At 45.1% G+C, this 19,546-nt stretch overlaps 1 protein-coding gene across 1 annotated transcript in view; it reads right to left on the bottom strand.

The window, feature by feature from the left end:
• Positions 1-1,983: 1,983 nt before the first annotated feature.
• Positions 1,984-19,546, bottom strand: part of kiaa0319 (KIAA0319 ortholog) — a 71,835-nt gene continuing 54,272 nt past the window's right edge. Inside the window, exons 16-21 of the mRNA XM_033013518.1 lie at positions 13,526-13,685; positions 12,039-12,181; positions 10,143-10,265; positions 8,004-8,094; positions 6,363-6,451; positions 1,984-2,690 (exon numbers count right to left, since the gene is read on the bottom strand). Coding sequence (XP_032869409.1) covers positions 2,512-2,690; positions 6,363-6,451; positions 8,004-8,094; positions 10,143-10,265; positions 12,039-12,181; positions 13,526-13,685 — 785 coding nt within the window. The 3' untranslated portion in view covers positions 1,984-2,511. The remainder of the gene's footprint in view (positions 2,691-6,362; positions 6,452-8,003; positions 8,095-10,142; positions 10,266-12,038; positions 12,182-13,525; positions 13,686-19,546) is intronic.

The following is a 19,546-nucleotide window of genomic DNA, read 5'->3' as shown; positions in this document are numbered from 1 at the left end:
GGGAAAAGCTCTGACTTTCTACTGGAAGATAGAGTGATCAATAAGCAATAATGGCAATTATGTTCACCTTGTCTGCAAATTCATTTTGTACTTGCTTATTATTCTTCCAAATCATCAAGGTAACTCATTTCAGTAAATCATTTGGCCTGCCTTCTTTACACTTGCAATTCCAGGCATTAGAGAAAATTTAGACCAAGCAAACAAATATAATTAATGCAAAGCCCATCCATATTCTTTCATGTAGTAAATGCCAGCAGAAAATAAAATTATACAATAATACATAGAATACTAACAGGGAAATAAAGGCTTCAGCAAAAGTATTGTAATGGTCATAGAGACAAGGGGAAATGCCCAAATCTGCTAAGAGTATATGTGCCTTCCCAAATGTCTCTTTCAAGTGCAATCAGTAAGTTTCTGTTTCATATATCTGCCTGCTGAGAGTTGCAAGCAGAAATACAAAATGGAAAATGCAGAAAATTGGAGGCAGGCATTTGTCAGCAATCATATAAACCAGTCAATATGCTTCAAAATTTATTATTGTACACTTTTTGTACATTTTATTTAAAGATCCAATGGCACTCTTTGAAGAGCGGAGAGTTCCGGTGTCTTCTCCAATATTTGCATCCCATCTCATTTTGAAAAGCTATTAAATCTCATTGTTCTACCCAGATGACAACCCAGACCCTCTAGTTTATAAGATGCATAAAGTATTAAAATTGCCCAGTTGTTAAATATGACAGGAAAGCAGTGTGGTTCTTCCTGGAAGGGCACACTGTGCCTAAACCTTTCATTGCATTTGGAATAGTAACTCATTGGGGAAAATTGTTTTAAACTTGGGGGAGTTTGAGTTTGGGGCTGAGGGGGAAAAATAGATCAGAATGACAGAGCAGACTCGATCGACTGAATGGCCTAATTAGTTTAGAGATACAGCGAGGAACCAGGCCCATCAGCTCACCGAGTCTGCACAGAGTTCACACCGACCAGCAATCCCCGCACATTAATACCATCCTACACACACTGGGGGCAATTTTACATTACACCAAGTCAATTAACCTACAAGACAGCACCCGTAGTCTGGATCGAAGTCGGGTCTCTGGCACTGTGAGCGCTATAAGGCAACAACTCTACCCTTGCACCACCATGCCGCCCTTCAGTTCCTAATTCAGCTCCTATTTCTAAAGGAATTAAAAGTACCTCCAGCCTCAAATTTAACAATTAATTAAAGGATGTTTCCATTTGCACCACTAATTCTTCGTGAAAATTTGACTTTTCGCTTCTGATCTGTATGTTGGTCTGTCCAACTGGTGGCCTGTTCTTTATCACTGGAATTTTGCTTATAGGTTTTTGCACGGCTTATTGTACCGAGAGCCAAATTCCTGTAATGCACCGAGAAGCGCAAATGTAGCACAAAGAATGAGGTGATTTAACTGCATCCATTTCCTTCTAAAATGTAAATTAACCATTTGCCACTCTAATGTTCATCATATTAAATACCTCAAGATTTCTGTTCAAACTCACTTTATATATTGCTAAAATGTGTCCATTATCAAATTGGATTTCTGTGTAAATAGTACAAGCATTTTTTTGCTGAAGATAGACACAAAATGCTGGAGTAACTCAGCGGGTCAGGCAGCATCTCTGGATAGAAGGAATGGGTGACATTTTGGCTTGAGACCCTCGATCCGAAACATCACCAATTCCTTCTATCCAGAGATGCTCCCTGACCCGCTGAGTTACTCCAGCATTTTGTGTCTATCTTTGGTTTAAACCAGCATCTGTAGTTCCTTCCTATTGCATCCTTTTTTTTTGCAGCTGTTTCTTACTTTGCATGTGCACACCATGCGACACACCATACCAGCTTTGTAGTTCTCCTTCTCGATGGTTTCTCTGTTAAACAGTGTGTTCTGATCACTCTCAAACTCTGATTCAGATACCATTAGACTCGAATTGTGTTCTGTGCTTCTGTGTTTCACACCTAGAGCATTAACAAAAGACAGACACAATATGCCAGAGAAACTCAGCCGGTCAGGAAGCATCTCTGGAGAAAAGGAATAGGTGACGTTTCGGGTCGAGACCTGGTCCCCTTTCCTGCCTCTTAGTCCGATGAAGGGTCTCAACCCGAAACGTCAGCTATTCCTTTTCTCCAGTGATGCTGCCTGTCCCGCAGAGTTACTCCAGCATTTAGTGTCTATCTTCGATGTAAACCAGCATCTGCAGTTCATTCTCACACAGAATAAATAGAAGCTGCTTGGATCAAATCAACAGGAAGCTAAAATAATAGACCTGTCATGGGGCTTTAGCTGGCAAGCCCTTCTCTGCAAGGAAGGCTTCAGCAAGGAAGCACAATCTTTCCTTCAGACCTTTTCTTAGCCTCCAGGAGTACACCACGATTCTGCAATTTGAACAATGCTTCAAAATGTCTTTGGAATCCTCCACTTGAGATTTTTTGTTAAATTCTTGTTTGCTCAGCTGCATAAAACTTTCACCAATAAGTCCTCTGCCTCAACAAAGTTATCTGTTTTTGGGATGATAATTGAAAGGGACTCCATTTTTCAGTGAGCCATTCATACCAGCTTTGTAGTTCTCCTTCTCGATGGTTTCTCTGTTAAACAGTGTGTTCTGATCACTCTCAAACTCTGATTCAGATACCATTAGACTCGAATTGTGTTCTGTGCTTCTGTGTTTCACACCTAGAGCAGAAAGTCAGAGCAAAGTCAATAGGCATTGTAGCTCATTTTTACGAACTGGTTCAAACATTTGGACCAAACACATCTATCTCTCATTCTTATACATAACTCCTTTCTCGCGGGGCAATGCGAAAGACAGGAAACTACAAGACATCATGAATACACATTAAAACACATGAAAGCAGCTCATAACCATTGAAATGTTGTGGTAGGGAGGTCACCGTTGTACTGCAGTAGCCAATTTGCATTGTTCTGCAGAAAATGTGACAGCCAGCAATATAATAATCGGTTACGCAGTAGAGTTGCCGCCTTACAGCGCCGGAGACTCGGGTTTGATCTTGATGACGGGTCCTGACAGTATGGAATTTGTATGTTCTCCCCGTGACCGCTTGTCTTTTCCCTGGGCGTTCCGTTTCCTTACACACTCCAAAGATATACAGGTTTGTAGGTTAATTGGCTTTGGTAAAAATTGTAAATTGTCCCTAGCGTGTAGGATAATGCTAGTGTATGGGGATCGCTGGTCGGTGTGGACTCGGTGGGCCAAAGGGCCTGTTTCTACACTCTCTCTAAACTAAAGCAAAACTAATAATAATTTTACGGTTTTTAGTAATATTAGTTGTAATAATATAGGCTGATGTAGGCCTGGGTTTAATTTTTTATCCAACAGACAATTTCGCAGCCAGTGCATCTATCATGGCATTGGAGCATCATTCTAAATGACATGCTCAAGTCTCTTGAATGAGGCTTCCAGCTACATTGAACCACTGCTGATACTTCAAGGCTGCCATATAGCAAGTGGCAAACAAACTGAACGTCAATGGTCCGAGCATTTTATCAGGATGCATCACAGCTTGGGTTGGGAACAGTTCCATCCAAGACAGCAAGAAAGTACAGCGAACTGTGGATGCAGCCCAGACCATCACACAAACCAACCTCCCTCCTATTGAAGATAGAAACAAAAAGCTGGAGTAAATCGAGGGACAGGCAGCATCTCTGGAGAGAAGGAATGGGTGACGTTTCGGGTCGAGACCCTTCTTCAGACTGGTTAGGGATAAGGGAAACGAGAGATAGACGGTGATGTGGGGAGATCAAGAACAATGAAAGATATGCAAAAAAGTAACGAAGATAAAGGAAACAGGCCATTGTTAGCTGTTTGTACGGTGAAAATGAGAAGCTTGTGCGACTTGGGTGGGGAGGGATAGAGAGAGAGGAAATGCCAGGGCTACCTGAAGTGAGAGAAATCAATATTCATACCACTGGGCTTCTGTTGACTCCATTTATACCTCACGCTGCCTCGACAAAGCCAGTAGCATAATCAAGGATGAGTTGCACCCTGGCCACTCCCTATTCTCCCCGCTCCCATCAGGCAAAAGATATAGAAGTGTGAAAACGTACACTTCCAGATTCAGGGACTGTTTCTTCCCAGTTATCAGGAAACTGAATCAACTTACCATGACCAGAGAGCAGTGCTGAGCTACTATCCCCCCGATTGGTGACCCTCAGACTATCATTGATCGGACTTTGCTGGCTTTACCATGCACTAAACGTTATTCCCTTATCATGTATCTATACATTGTAAATAGCTTGATTGTAATCATGTATTGTCTTTCCGGCTGACTGTATAGCACACAACAAAACCATTTCATTGTACCTCGGTACACATGACAATAAACTAAACTGTAACTGTTTATTGTCATGTGTACCAGGTGCAGTAAAAGACATTTTTGCATACAGGTCAGCAAGACTATCCCAGTACATAAGCACAGTCTCCCGGTCAGCACAAAATGTACAGAAAAGCCCACCGAGTCCATATGCATGAGGCACCATTTGAACATCCTCGTGAGTGCATGCATGTGTCCATGTGTAGGAAGAGACTGCAGATGCTGGTTTAAACCGAAGATAAGACACAAAAAGCTGGAGTGACTCTGCGGGACGGGCAGCATCTCTGGAAAGAAGGAATGGGTGACGTTTCGGGTCGAGACCCTTCTTCAGACTGGTTAGCGATAAGGGAAACGAGTGATATAAATGATGATGTAGAGAGAAAAAGAACAATGAATGATAAAAATGTAACAATGATAAAGGAAACAGGCCATTGTTATCCTTCTCTCCCCCACCCAAGTCACAACAGCCTCTCCTTTTCACCCAACAAACAGCTAACAATGGCCTGTTTCCTTTATCATCGGTACTATTTTGCATATCTCTCATTCATTGTTCTTTATCTCTCTACATCATCGTCTATATTTCTCGTTTCCCTTTCCCCCAACTAGTCTGAAGAAGGGTCTCGACCCAAAATGTCACCCATTCCTTCTCTCCAGAGATGCTGCCTGTCCCGCTGAGTTACTCCAGTATTTTGTGTCTATGCATGTAGGTATGTTGCAAAACGTACCTGAAGCGTCGCTGAAAATCTGTCCCAGCCCGTGTGCGCGATTTTGGCGCCGTTTAGAGGGGGGCGGGTTTAAAACGCGATTTTCTCCAGGCTGTTCAAATCGAGGTTTTTCAGCCTAGTTAATTATTAACGAAAAATCGCTGGAAGATTCCGTCGCTTTAGCTATTATTAGTTTTAAGGGCTTTATTTAATTGTTATAGTAGGTTAAAAATTAACCTCTAAACCCCCGACCGCCGACAACAGGCCAGATACAGGGGAAAACGGAAGGTAAGCTGTTTATTTTTACGTTAAAAAGGGCTTCTTAAGATCCCTTTATACAAAGTTTAATGTTGCGAGTAGCTAATTTTGGGCCCATTATATCCCGCAGTATTTTTCTGGGCATTTGAGGGCACAAATCTAGCGCAATGTGAACGTTCTAAACCAGCGCGTTCACAGGATCCCACTAGAAAGCTGATTTAAATGGACTTTAATTTACAGCAATTAAACACTAAATTCCTTCCATTTGGCCTATAAATTAATGTAAGTGAGATTTAAAAATCATGTTTTATTGTGAATTATTTGTGAATATTATTTGGACACTTAGGCTATTTAAAAATGTTAATCATTTATTAAGAAATGGATAGATGTTTAGATCTAGTAATTGAAGTTTGGAATTAGCTACAATTAGGTAACTAACTAATTATATGCTTTAATTTCAGGTCATCCAAGTAAGATTATTTTATATTTGTTTCAGAATGCTTCAATCTATGATAACTGAAAATTTCATTCAGTTCTCTTAATTTTTAAGAAAGTTGTGGGCTTTTGACTGTCCACGATCACAGCTTTTTTGTTATGTCCATAGAAAATCAATAGGGAACAAGATGCTAATTTCCGAGTATGAAAATGGCCATATCTTTTTAAATACTTGAGATATGAAAGTGAATTAGGTGTCAAATTAAACTTATTTTTATGCTTTATCTGATGGGATAAATTGCAGACTTGATTTTTAAAATCTCAAAATTTTGTAACATTGCTAATGCATGTGTCCATTGTGTCCTCCACCAACAAAGCATAAACTGTGTTATAGTTAACTGGATCCCACTTCCACATTTGGTCTGAAGAAGGGTTTCGGCCCGAAACGTCGCCTATGTCCTTCGCTCCATAGATGCTGCTGCACCCGCTGAGTTTCCCCAGCAATTTTGTGTACCCACTTCCACATTGTTCTTATTAATTAAATTTTAAAAGATAACTACCAATAATCACTCATATCATCTGTAAACCTCTTTGCATCTGTACACTAAACCACTAACCATATTTAGGCCTCAATGCCACTCTTTCTTGATCATCCATATCGTCCAAGATGGTGTATTTGGTTTTCTTCCTTACTTTCGTCCTCTTTCTGTTTAAAAACACCAATTCAAGTTCAGTTTATGTCCAGGAGGACTTGGACGCTACAACAACGCGTTAGTGGCTTCTGTACCTTTTCTACCAAAAGATATGCAAATTATTTAGACGCAAGGAATTGCAGATGCTGGTTTACAACAACAAAAACGCAGAGTGCTGGAGTAACTCAGCAGGTCAGGCAACAGGAGAACATGGATGGGTGACTTTTGGGGTCAGGATCCCTTAGACTGATTGTGGTGGGTGGGGGGGGGGGGGGGGGGGGGTGGGAAGAAAGCTGGAAGAGAAGAGCGGCAGGACAAAGCTTGGTAAGTGATAGGTGGATGCAGAAGGTTTTGATAGTTGGACAAAGGTCAGAAATGAAAAGACTAAAGGTGTGAGATAAGGATAAAAGAGGTACAAGTAGGTCAAAGGGGAGAAATGGGTTCGAGTCCAAGTGGGACTCGGCGGGGGGGGGGGGGGGGGTCGCTTGTAGATTAGTTACCCGAAATTGAGTTAAAATGATTGGAAACTGGGAAATTCCACAGGCCTTGGCAGACCAAGCGCGTGTTCAACGAAACAGTTGCCTAGTTTACACTTATTCTCGCCAATCTATAGGAGGCCACATCGTGAACACCAAATGCAGTCGAGGAGGTGCACATGAACCTCCGCCTCACCTGGAAGGATTGTTGGGAGTCCCTGGGTGGATGGGTGGAAGGCAATAGGGGAAAGGGGTTGGTTTGGATGGGAAGAGATGAGTGAAGCAAGGAGTTGCAGATAAAGCAGTCTCCATGGAAGGCAGAAATGGGTGGGGATGGGAAGATGTGATTGGATGTGGCAGAACAATACAATACGGGTTTATTCGTCACATTGCACATAAAGTGCAAGTGAAATGAATTTGTCAGCAGCGGTACAATGATAAAGAACACACAAACACAATAAAAATTTAACACAAACATCCACCACAGCATTCATCACTGGTGGAATGCACAAAAATTGGCCAGTCCCCCTCCATTTTCCCCCGTGGTCGGGACCTCAACCCTCCACAGCCATCGGCTGCAGGCGTCCAGATGGTAAAAGGACAAGGTAAAAGTCAAGGTAAGTACAGAATCGGCTCTTCCCCACCGGAGACCGCGGCTTCAGGCTGGTGTAGGCCGCAGGCCGGCGGTCGAAGATTTAAAGTTCGCGCCGCAGCCAGAAGCACCGCAGACTGCAGGGCCGACAGATGTTGGAGAATGGGATGTTGGATACGGAGGCTGGTGGGGTGAGAGCCAAGGAACAGGGGAACTCTATTCTTGTTCCATCTGGGGGGGGGACGGAGAACAGAACTAGGGGACTCAGAGGAGACGCAGGTAAGGGATCTACTTATGACACAGGTGGTATGTACGTTTACTAAAGAAACAAGAGAAATCGGATGTTTTAGACTGGAAACCCTCATCTGGGAGCAGATACGCCAGAGACAGAAGAATTGAAAGTAGGTGCTAGCGTCTTATCAAGAGGCAGGGTAGGAGGTGTAGTCCAGGTGGGACTCAGATCAAGAAAGGGGTGTGGAGATGTGTATTTACTCATACCTCTTGCAACAACAATTACAGATCCAGCAAATTCCTCCAATTATGACGATTGCTAGAAACACTGACAGAATCACGTATAAAATGTTCCACTCTGTGAACAAAATAACAAGGTTTACAACAGCATTTGAATTATACATGTGACAATAAGCTAAACTAAACATATTCAGATGACACCACTCCTAACAATGCAGCCCCATTATTACTGCACTAGTGTGGGTGGGTGGGCGGCGCGACCGACGTCGCAGCGGCCATCTGCAGTCTGTCTGTATTTTTTATTTTTTGTACTGTTGAGGGTTTAGTTTGTAGTGGGTTTTAAATGTGTATGTGTGGGGGGTGGGTGGGGGGGAAACTTTTAAATCTCTTCCCTGCATGGAGACCCGACCTTTTTCCCTGTCGGGTCTCCGTTGCCGTTGGGGCCCTAGCGCCGTGGAGCGGCCTCCAACCGGAGCGACCTGGGGCTGAAGTCACGGAGCCTGTGGAGCTGTGGAGCTGTGGACCTACGGACCTACCTCCGTGGAGCTAGCCAGCTTTGGAGCGTGGAGAGCTGCTGGGGGCGAGCTGCTGCGACCCGACTCGCGTGGATGGTGACACCGGGAGCTCGCGGGTCACCAGTGGGTGACTGCTTTGAGGGGCACGGCAACGGCGACTTCATCCCGCCCGAATTGCGGGGTTGAGAGTGACCTGGAGCGGGGCCTTACAACGCCCGGCGCGGCTGTAAATTGCCGCGGACTTGCTAGCGCCCGCCGGGGGGCTCAAACATCAAGACCCGGGGCAGGGCCCTACATCGCCCGGCGTGGCTTTGAGTGGCCGCGACTTGCTAGCGCCCGCCGGGGGCTTTGACCTCGACTTCGGGAGAGAGGAATGAGAGCAGGGGAGAGGACAAGTTTTGCCTTCCATCACAGTGAGGAGGAGACTCACTGTGATGGATGTTTGTGTGAATTGAATTGTGTTGGTGTGTGTCTTGGTTCTTTTTTTGTATGGCTGCTGAAACCAAATTTCGTTTGATCCTCATGTGAGGTTCAAATGACAAATAAAAGGTATTGTATTGTATTGTATTGTTAGCTGAGATTCATCCTCAAATCTCTGGCTGCACGGTGGCACAGCGCTAGAGTTGCTGCTTTACAGCGCTTGCAGCGCCAGAGACCCGGGTTCGATCCAGACAACGGGTGTTGTCTGTACGGAGATTGTACGTGACCTGCGGGGGTTTTCTCCGAGATCTTCAGTTTCTTCCACATTCCAAAGACGTACACGTTTGTAGGTTAATTGGCTTGGTATAAATGTAAATTGTCTCTAGTGTGTGTAGGATAGTGTTAATGTGCATGGATCGCTGGTCGGTGCTGGCCTGATGGGCCTGTTTCCGCACTGTATTTCTACACTAAACTAAACTCTGGTGCTGCACGTGAACCTACATCTTACTGTTCAGAGACCACCTCGTCTCGAGGATAAATGATGCTACTCCAGTTCGTAGTGACTGATGAATGAGCATAGTGTGGAGTTCACAGATGGGACACATGCTTGAGAAGACAAAGGTGGCTAGTATTTACGGAGGTGGACTTCTTTACATTGGTTTTATATGTCTCTTGGTGAATGGATTCAAGATTCACTCCAATTTAAATCAAGGGGCCTGAAGCTATTTACAGCAATGTTACCTCCAGCTGTAACTTGACAGTGCATTTACCCGGTCATTTCCAATCTAGCCTTAGCTCATAGCTTAATTTTAGGCTGCAGAGAATGACGCTAAAAAAGGAAAGTGTTCATGCTAGCCGCATGAGCTCACAGGGAAGATGTTTAGTTTTATTACTGTTGCTAGAACAAGATGTGTGAACCAGCCCATCAGAACAATGGCAGCCAGTGAGGATGAAAATCTACAACCCGTGTTCAGAAGCCAAAATCGAATACTTTATCTCGCTGGCTCATCACAGAAACACAGAGACATAGGTGCAGGAGTAGGCCACACGGCCCTTCGAGCCAGCACCGCCATTCAATATGATCATGGCTATCATCCAGAATCAGTACCCCGTTCCTGCTTTCTCCCCATACACCTTGATTCCGTTAGCCCTAAGAGCTGTATCTAACTCTTTTGAATACATCACACTGACTTTATTCCATCCAACACGTTCCGAGCACAAAATTACTCACCGCAGTTGCTTTCTCCCTCATACAAGTAATGCCATAACGGATTCTCCGTCCAGAACGGGTAGCAGGCACAGCGTTTGGTGAATGGATCACAGTGCCCATGGCCTGAGCACTGCAGGAAGCAGACTGTAAAGACAGCACATAGCGAATTTATTGTCCCGTGGTACAGTGAGAAGCTTTAGACGTGGTGGACAATAACACTGGCCAACTATCATCAAGTGTGATTTCAGAAATTTATGCTGAAAAATTCACCAGGGTACGCAACACAAGCAGCTTAGCAATGTGCCACGACTGCCTTGGGCCCCAGGAGGGAGCGAGTGCAAGATAACCAGGGATATAGAGAATCAACTTGGAAATGGGCCCCTGGCCCAACTTGTCCACGCTGACCAACATGCCCCATCTACACAAGCCCCATCTGCCCACGTCTGGCCCATAACCCTCTAAACCTATCTTATCCATGTACATGTCCAAATGTCTCTTAAACGTTATGATAGTACCTGCCTGCCTTGTACATATGGTTGCATTGTACAGACTGGCCAAGTGCTTCCTGATCTCTATCAGCAAAGCCTTGTAAAAATGCCATCAGGCCAGGTCTCTGAACAACACTAGTTATTGTGCTATCTGATTTCAATTTTTATTTCTTGCTATATCACAATTTATCACTATAAACCAACGTGTGGATACGCACCATCCATTTTGGAAATGTATGTAATACAGAACAAATGCATTTGTACAGGCCACAAAAATATTTAAAGTATGCAGGTATAATGAATACTTTAAAAAGGAGACTGAGTTATAGCATTATTTTAATATAATGATTGGAATTCATAAGTCTTTGCGATGGAAATTTGGTACAATCTCAGCCAAGAGCACCAGTTCAATGCCTTCATTGGCAGGAGGACAGGGTTATAATAATTTACAAATTTTTTACAAAGCAGCATTTCAACAATGAGTCTAACCATCGGAATGCACCATTAAAAAATCTTAACCGAAACTTATGTACGGACACAAAATGCTGGAGCAACTCAGCGGGTCAGGCAGCATCTCCGGAGAATGGGTAACGTTTCGGCTCAGAACCCTACTTCAGTCTGAAAGTAGAGGGGACAGGGGGCATGTCCTATGTATGGGCATATGCAGGCTCACATGCATTCAGACATTCCAATACTTATACTTAAAAACCCCACAAGATCATCAGGAAAATCCTCATCAAGGGCATATCTTGGTACAATCTGCGTTTATTAAAGCAAACTGCCAAGAACATGGCAATGCCATTCCTCAGGAATTGTGCAAACTCTCCCTATCACTGCATTCTCTGCCACAGAAGGCAGTGGAGACTAATTAATTGGATGTTTTCAAGAGAAGAGTTAGATTTAGTTCTTAGGGCTAACGGAATCAAGGAATCAAGGGAATCCAGGACAAGGGGTCACAGCTTAAGGATAGAGGGGAAATCCTTCAGAACCGAGATGAGAAGAACATTTTTCACGCAGAGAGTGGTGAATCTCTGGAACTCTCTGCCACAGAAGGTAGTTGAGGCCAGTTCATTGGCTATATTTAAGAGGGAGTTATATGTGGCCCTTGTGGCTAGAGGGATCAGGGGATATGGAGAGAAGGCAGGTACGGGATACTGAGTTGGATGATCAGCCATGATCATATTGAATGGCCTACTCCTGCACCTATTTTCTATGTTTCTATATGGGGGGGGGGGGGGGGAAGCAGGAATGGGGTACTGATTCTGGATGATCAGCCATGATGAAATTGAATGGCGGTGCTGTTTCAAAGGACCGAATTGCCTACTCTTGCACCCATTTTCCATGTTTCTAATATAAATTTGTCGGTGATTTGTACAAGACTTTGGACAAATCAACACCCAAGCAAGACAACATTGACATTGTAACTCACCAACTGTATCTATTCTCAAGGCCTTAAAAAGCAGGAAGTCCACCTTCTCCCTCATGAGTCGTTTCTGCAAACTCCCGACAACATCCGCCCCTTTATGTACACTGTCTGGCCACCTGCCCTGCACGTAGAAAGTTAACACTGTGCTGCAGGACAGAAGATACAAAAACCATCATTAAACAGTGGATAGACACAAAAAGCTTGAGTAACAGTGCAACAGGCAGCATCTCTGGAGAAGGAATGGGTGACGTTTCGGGTTGAGAAAGTCATGGGAAAGGGAAACAAGAGATATAGGCGATGTTGCGCATCCCTCCCCCAAGCAAGTCGTACCAGCTTCTCTTTCTCACCCAACAAACAGCTAACAATAGCCTGTTTCCATTATCATCGTGGACTGAAAGGCCTGTTCCTGTGCTGTCCTGTTCTATGCAGACTCAATGGGCCGAATGGCTTAATGTTGCTCCAATGTCTTATGTTACGCCGTGTCAATGTCTAAGTCACCTGTGGCAATTTTCTCTGCAGAGCAGGATCAATGGATGTTCTATCCAACCCATTAATGGGTTGTCATTGGGAAAGAGACGGACCTCTCATACCACGATGACATAATCATAGAGCGATATAGCGTAGAAACAGGCCCTTCGGCCCAACTTGCCCGCATCGGCCAACATCTCAACTACACTAGTCCCACCTACCCGCATTTGATCCATATCCCTCCAAACCTGTCTAATCCATGCCTTCTCCTGTACTCTTACCACTGGGGCCCTCCATCATTTGTGAAAAGTGTTTCATTTTGGCATTGTCTGCATTTTGGCAGACAGCTACATTAATCATAAATCAACCTGGGATTAGACTTCCATCCATAAACCGCTGGTATCTCCAATACAGAAAATCAGGTGCAAATATAAAAAGGCAAGACTGGCCCAACTGCGGTGCCAAATACAAAGCTTATGGGTTATAGAGAATAAAACACTATCATTGCTTGCAGCAAATCATAATCTCTCTGCTTCATTTTGAAACAAAAATGCATTCAATAATCCAAAAAAAAGACCAGCTGACAACCCACGCTGCCTCAGAAAGGGAATGCCCACACTCTGGAGCTGAAGAATGAAACTTCCACCAAGTAATCATAGAAACATAGAAAATAGGTGCAGGAGTAAGCCATTTGGCCCTTCGAGCCTGCACTACCATTCAATATGATCATGTCTGATCATCCAACTCAGTATCCTGTACCTGCCTTCTCTCCATACCCCCTGATCCCTTTAGCCACAACGGCCACATCTAACTCCCTCTTAAATATAGCCAAATAACTGGCCTCAACTACCTTCTGTGGCAGAGAATTCCAGAGATTCGCCACTCTCTATGTGAAAAATGATTTCCTCATCTCAGTCCTAAAAGATTTCCCCCTTATCCTTAAACTGTGACCCCTTGTTCTGTAATCGCTCGAGATGTTTTCAGAAACTTTCAGTCAATTCCCAAAGGCTTGGTTCACCGACCTGGAATCAGAATGCGCCTGAATCTTCTGGACTTTGATATCTTCATCTCGGACGCCCAGTATCACGGCCAGTTGCTGCACAAGGGTTTCCTTCTGTTGCTCAGTCAGTCTGCTCACCTCGACATGGAGAACCAACTCCACCAAGTCATCCTTCCTAGAATCTACAAATCAGACACCAGGTTTAGCTTCCATACAAAGGAACTAGAGGTCAAAATGCAGAGACACAAGGAACTGCATATGCTGAAACCTTGAGCAAAACACAAATCACTGGAGGTGCTCAGCGGGTCAGGCAGCATCTGGGGAGGGAATGGACAGGCGATGGTTTGTTTCGGGGCGGGACCTTTCTGGCTGACCCGCTGAGTTCCTCCAGCGATTTGTGTTTTGTTCAACAGGTCAAAATGTGTTGTTCACCACAAAACATTACAGTTTATTTAGACTTTAGAGATACAGCATGGAAACAGGCCCTTCGGCCCCGCCAATCAGTGATCACCCCCGTACACTAACACTCGTCCTACACACTAGGGACAATTTACAATTTTAACAAAGCTAATTAATGTACAAACCTGTACGCCTTTGGAGTGTGGGAGGAAACCGGAACACCCGGATTTAGAATTAATTCGAATTAACAGAATTAAGTATTCTTTAAACTTATCTATAGAATATATTCACTATTCAACCTTCTACTTTTCTCAGCAACATTTCAGAAATTTGTTCAAATCAAATTCAACCTCATATTATTCAGTATTTTTGAAGAATTACCAATATTTCCCACTTGCCAAAGACCGTTCTCAGGATATTAACACATTCTTAAACTAACACCGCCTCAGTCGGCCCACCCAAAGAGCGATACGATAGAACTTTATTTATCCCAGGAGGGAAATTGATCTGCCAACAGTCATTCAGATTCACTGCTCATGAGCCCATCTGCAGACAATCTTTGGCTTGACTTGACAAGGAATTAAGGTGAGTTTGCAAATTCCTTTCTGCATTGAATCTTTTAAATTTGGAAGTATAACCTATACATTTAATAAATAGGTGGAATCCAATGGCAAATGTACAAATTTAACATGAACATCCATCACAGCGCCCTCCACATCCCTCACTGTGATGGAAGGCAATAAAGTCTTATCTTCTTTCCTCCTTTTTCTCCCGCGGTCGGGGCAGTCGAACCATCCGCAGTCGGGGCGATCGAAGCTCCCGTCGCCGATGATCGAAGCTCCCATGATCGGGGAGGACGAAGCTCCTGCGGCTTGGAGCTCCCGAAGCCAGTCCCTAGCCAGGGACAGCGAGCTCCATGATGTTAAAGTCCGCAGGCTCTCGCGGTTGGAGCTTCCGAGGTCGATCCCTTGCAAAGGGACCGCCAGCTCGGAGATGTTAAATCCGCAGGCTCCCGTGGTTGGAGCGCCCAAGGTCGATCCCCAGCAAGAGGCCGCCAGCTCCACGATACATAGATACATAGACAAGGTCCCACATAAGAGATTAGTATACAAACTTAAAGCACACGGTATTGGGGGTTCAGTATTGATGTGAATAGAGAACTGGCTGGCAAACAGGAAGCAAAGAGTAGGAGTAAACGGGTCCTTTTCACAATGGCAGGCAGTGACTAGTGGGGTACCGCAAGGCTCAGTGCTGGGACCCCAGCTATTTACAATATATATTAATGATCTGGATGAGGGAATTGAAGGCAATATCTCCAAGTTTGCGGATGACACTAAGCTGGGGGGCAGTGTTAGCTGTGAGGAGGATGCTAGGAGACTGCAAGGTGACTTGGATAGGCTGGGTGAGTGGACAAATGTTTGGCAGATGCAGTATAATGTGGATAAATGTGAGGTTATCCACTTTGGTGGCAAAAACAGGAAAGCAGACTATTATCTAAATGGTGGCCGATTAGGAAAAGGGGAGATGCAGCGAGACCTGGGTGTCATGGTACACCAGTCATTGAAAGTAGGCATGCAGGTGCAGCAGGCAGTGAAGAAAGCGAATGGTATGTTAGCATTCATAGCAAAAGGATTTGAGTATAGGAGCAGGGAGGTTCTACTGCAGTTGGAAAATGGCGGCGCACCTGAATGCAGCGGCTTTGCTCTCCCCCGTGTGGATGTTGTTGTTTTTGTCTGTTTTGTCCGTCTGTCTGTGGACCTGCGATTCGACATACAACCGGCAGGACCTTCTAAGGATTGGGACGCTGTGTAGCGAACTAGAGTCCGTAAGAAGCTCCCACAACGACTATGTCCCGCCAGAAATCACCCGCCCAGCGAAGTCCGAGTGGATCACCATACCGAACGGACGGTGCGGGAGGCGGCGCAGACGGAGGCGGCAGAAGCGCGGTTGTCGAGCCGGCATTCACGCTAGGCTAAAGAAAGATCCTTACAGACCGGCGCTACCCAGCATCTTTTTGACGAACGCCCGATCGCTCAGCAACAAGATGGACGAGCTGGAGCTGATCAATGAAGAAAATACAACTGTGCAAACCTGCTCGATTATGGTGGTAACTGAGACCTGGCTTCACGCTGGGATCCCGGACGAGGCCATCAGTCTGGTAGGTCGCACAGCATACCGGGCCGACAGGAGCAGTGACTCCGGTAAGAGCAGAGGGGGGGGGCTATGTATTTACTCTTATGACAAATGGTGCACAAATGTAAACGTTGTCGAGAGACATTGTTCACCAGACATGGAGTTTATCACATTGAAATGTCGACCCTTCTATCTGCCGCGGGAGTTCACAGCTGTCGTTATTCTGGCTGTTTATATTCCACCAAGCGCTAACGTCAAGCTAGCACTGAACACCCTGCTAGCATCAATCAACAAACTACAGACTGCGCACCCTGATGGGATTTTCATCGTGGCTGGAGATTTCAATCAGGCTAATCTAAAAACTGTCCTCCCTAAATTCCACCAGCATGTCACGTGTCCGACGAGAGGTCAAAATACACTGGATCACGTGTACAGCAACATTAGGGATGGATACAAAGCCTCCTCTCTCCCTCACCTCGGCCAGTCTGACCATCTATCACTCTTTCTCACCCCGGCATACAGACCTCTCATTATGAGAACCAAGCCCAGTGTGAGAAACATAAAGACTTGGCCCGAGGGCGCTGCCGCCCAACTTCAGGACTGTTTTGAGCGCACCGAGTGGGACCTGTTTGCAAACCAGGACATACAAGAATACACATCCACAGTCATGTTCTATATACAGAACTGTATCAACAACATCACTGTCGACAGGGAGGTCAGGTGCTATCCAAACAACAAACCATGGATGACCAGGGATATCAGGAAGCTGCTGAGGGAACGCAACTCAGCCTTTAGATCTGGCAATGATGAACTGTACAGCACTGCCAGATCTAAACTAAAGAGAGCCATTAAAGAGGCAAAGACAGCCTATGGAAGAAGGTTAGAGGGGTATTTTAACGAGAGGGACCCTCGGCGTGTCTGGCGGGGCATTCAGCAACTTACCAACTACAAGGGCAAGGGGGGGCCGACCATCAGCAGCAGTAACAACTCGCTAGCTGAGGAGCTCAACCACTTTTTCGCCCGTTTTGAGCTGAATGAGGCGGAGCCTGCATCTGCAGCCGCACCCAGCACTGACGACCTGGCACTCACTGTGAGTACGGAGGACGTCAGAAGAGCACTCCGCAGGGTCAACCCCAGGAAGGCTGCTGGCCCAGATGGCATCCCAGGGAGAGTATTGCGGGACTGTGCAGACCAGTTAGCGGAGGTTTTTAGCGACATCTTTAACCTCTCTCTGTCAACGTGCACTGTCCCTAAATGCTTCAAGACTGCTACCATCGTGCCTGTACCCAAAAAAACATCTATTACCAGCTTGAATTACTATAGACCTGTTGCTCTCACTTCAACGGTGATGAAGTGTTTTGAACGGCTGGTCCTGGCCCACATTAAGTCCTCACTCCCATCCACCCTGGATCAGCATCAGTTTGCATATAGAGCTGTGTTCAAGAAGGAACTGCAGATGCTGGAAGATCGAAGGTACACAAAAATGCTGGAGAAACTCAGCGGGTGCAGCAGCATCTATGGAGCGAAGGAAATAGGCGACGCCTATTTCCTTCGCTCCATAGATGCTGCTGCACCCGCTGAGTTTCTCCAGCATTTTTGTGTACCTTGCATATAGAGCTAATAGGTCAACGGAGGATGCCATCAACATAGCTCTACATTCTGCACTGACACATCTGGAGCGCCCTGGCTCATATGTGAGGATGTAATTTGTAGATTTTAGTTCTGCATTTAATACCATCATCCCCAGCAGAATGGTGGACAAACTATCTGATCTGGGTGTTAATGCAAACACATGCAGATGGATTAAGGACTTCCTAACAGACCGCCCACAGACTGTCAGGATGGGGTCCAATTACTCCCCAGTCCTGACGCTCAGCACAGGAGCGCCACAAGGTTGTGTGCTGAGTCCCATCTTGTATACAATATACACTTATGACTGTACACCAACACACAGTACAAACAGGATCATCAAGTTTGCGGACGACACGACTGTGGTGGGACTGATAAACAACAACGACGAGTCTGCCTACAGAGATGAAGTCCAAAAACTGACTGTCTGGTGTACCAAAAACAACCTGGTACTCAACTCAGCAAAGACAAAAGAACTGGTCGTTGACTTCAGGAGGAAGAGGAGAGAGGAACCTGCTCCTTTATACATCAAAGGAGACATGGTGGAGAGTCACTGGCTTTAAGTTCCTGGGAATAAGCATCTCCCAGGACCTCAAATGGCAAATGAACACCGTCACTCTCGTGAAGAAGTTACAGCAGCGGCTGTATTTCCTGAGGTCTCTGCGGAGAGCAAACGTCTCACAGCCGCTGCTGCTGTCCTTCTACCGATGCGCCATGGAAAGTATCCTCTCCTATGGCATCCTGGTGTGGTTTGCTAGCTGCACTCTGGCTGAGAGGAGGGCGTTGCAGGGAATTATAAAAACTGCGCAGAACATTACAAACGCTCAACTGCCCTCCTTGGATTATATATATAGGGCCCAATGCTTGCGCCGGGCCACAAACATCAAGCAGGACACATCCCACCCTGCCAACCACCTTTTCACTCTGCTACCCTCTGGGAGGCGATTCAGGTCTCTGAAGACTCGCACCGGTAGACTAAAAAATAGTTTCTACCCATGTGCGATAAAAGAACTTAATTCCAACAGAGAACACTGGGGAAGCAAAATGTAATTCCAAGAAATGCAACATTCTGTTAAAATTCTTTTAAAATACTTATTTATTATTTTTACTAATAAGTGTACATATGTGTCAATGGTTATCGTGTTTGTATTTTTTAACCGGAGGAGATGCAATGGAATTTCGTTGCACAGTATTGTGCAATGACAATAAACGTATTCACTCATTCATTCATTCATTCATTGTACAGGGTCTTGGTGAGACCACACCTGGAGTATTGCGTACAGTTTTGGTCTCCAAATCTGAGGAAGGACATTCTTGCCATAGAGGGAGTGCAGAGAAGGTTCACCAGACTGATTCCTGGGATGTCAGGGCTTTCATATGAAGAAAGACTGGATAGACTCGGCTTGTACTCCGAGTGTATGTTGCCTTGGTTTCAACAACTAAGTTACAGAGATAGGTTGAATAAGTTAGGTCTTTATTCTCTGGAGCGCAGAAGGTTAAGGGGGGGACTTGATAGAGGTCTTTAAAATGATGAGAGGGATAGACAGAGTTGATGTGATCAAGCTTTTCCCTTTGAGAATAGGGAAGATTCAAACAAGAGGACATGACTTCAGAATTAAGGGACGGAAGTTTAGGGGTAACATGAGGGGGAACTTCTTTACTCAGAGAGTGGTAGCGGTGTGGAATGAGCTTCCAGTGGAAGTGGTGGCGGCAGGTTCGTTGGTATCATTTAAAAATAAATTGGATAGGCATATGGATGAGAAGGGAATGGAGGGTTATGGTATGAGTGCAGGCAGGTGGGACTAAGGGAAAAAAGTTGTTCGGCACGGACTTGTAGGGCCGAGATGGCCTGTTTCCGTGCTGTAATTGTTATATGGTTATA

Source organism: Amblyraja radiata, chromosome 2 (genome assembly GCF_010909765.2).
Source record: "Amblyraja radiata isolate CabotCenter1 chromosome 2, sAmbRad1.1.pri, whole genome shotgun sequence".
Taxonomy (NCBI): Eukaryota; Metazoa; Chordata; class Chondrichthyes; order Rajiformes; family Rajidae; genus Amblyraja; species Amblyraja radiata.
Note: the sequence above shows the minus strand (reverse complement) of the source record. Positions and strands in the feature narration are given on the sequence as shown.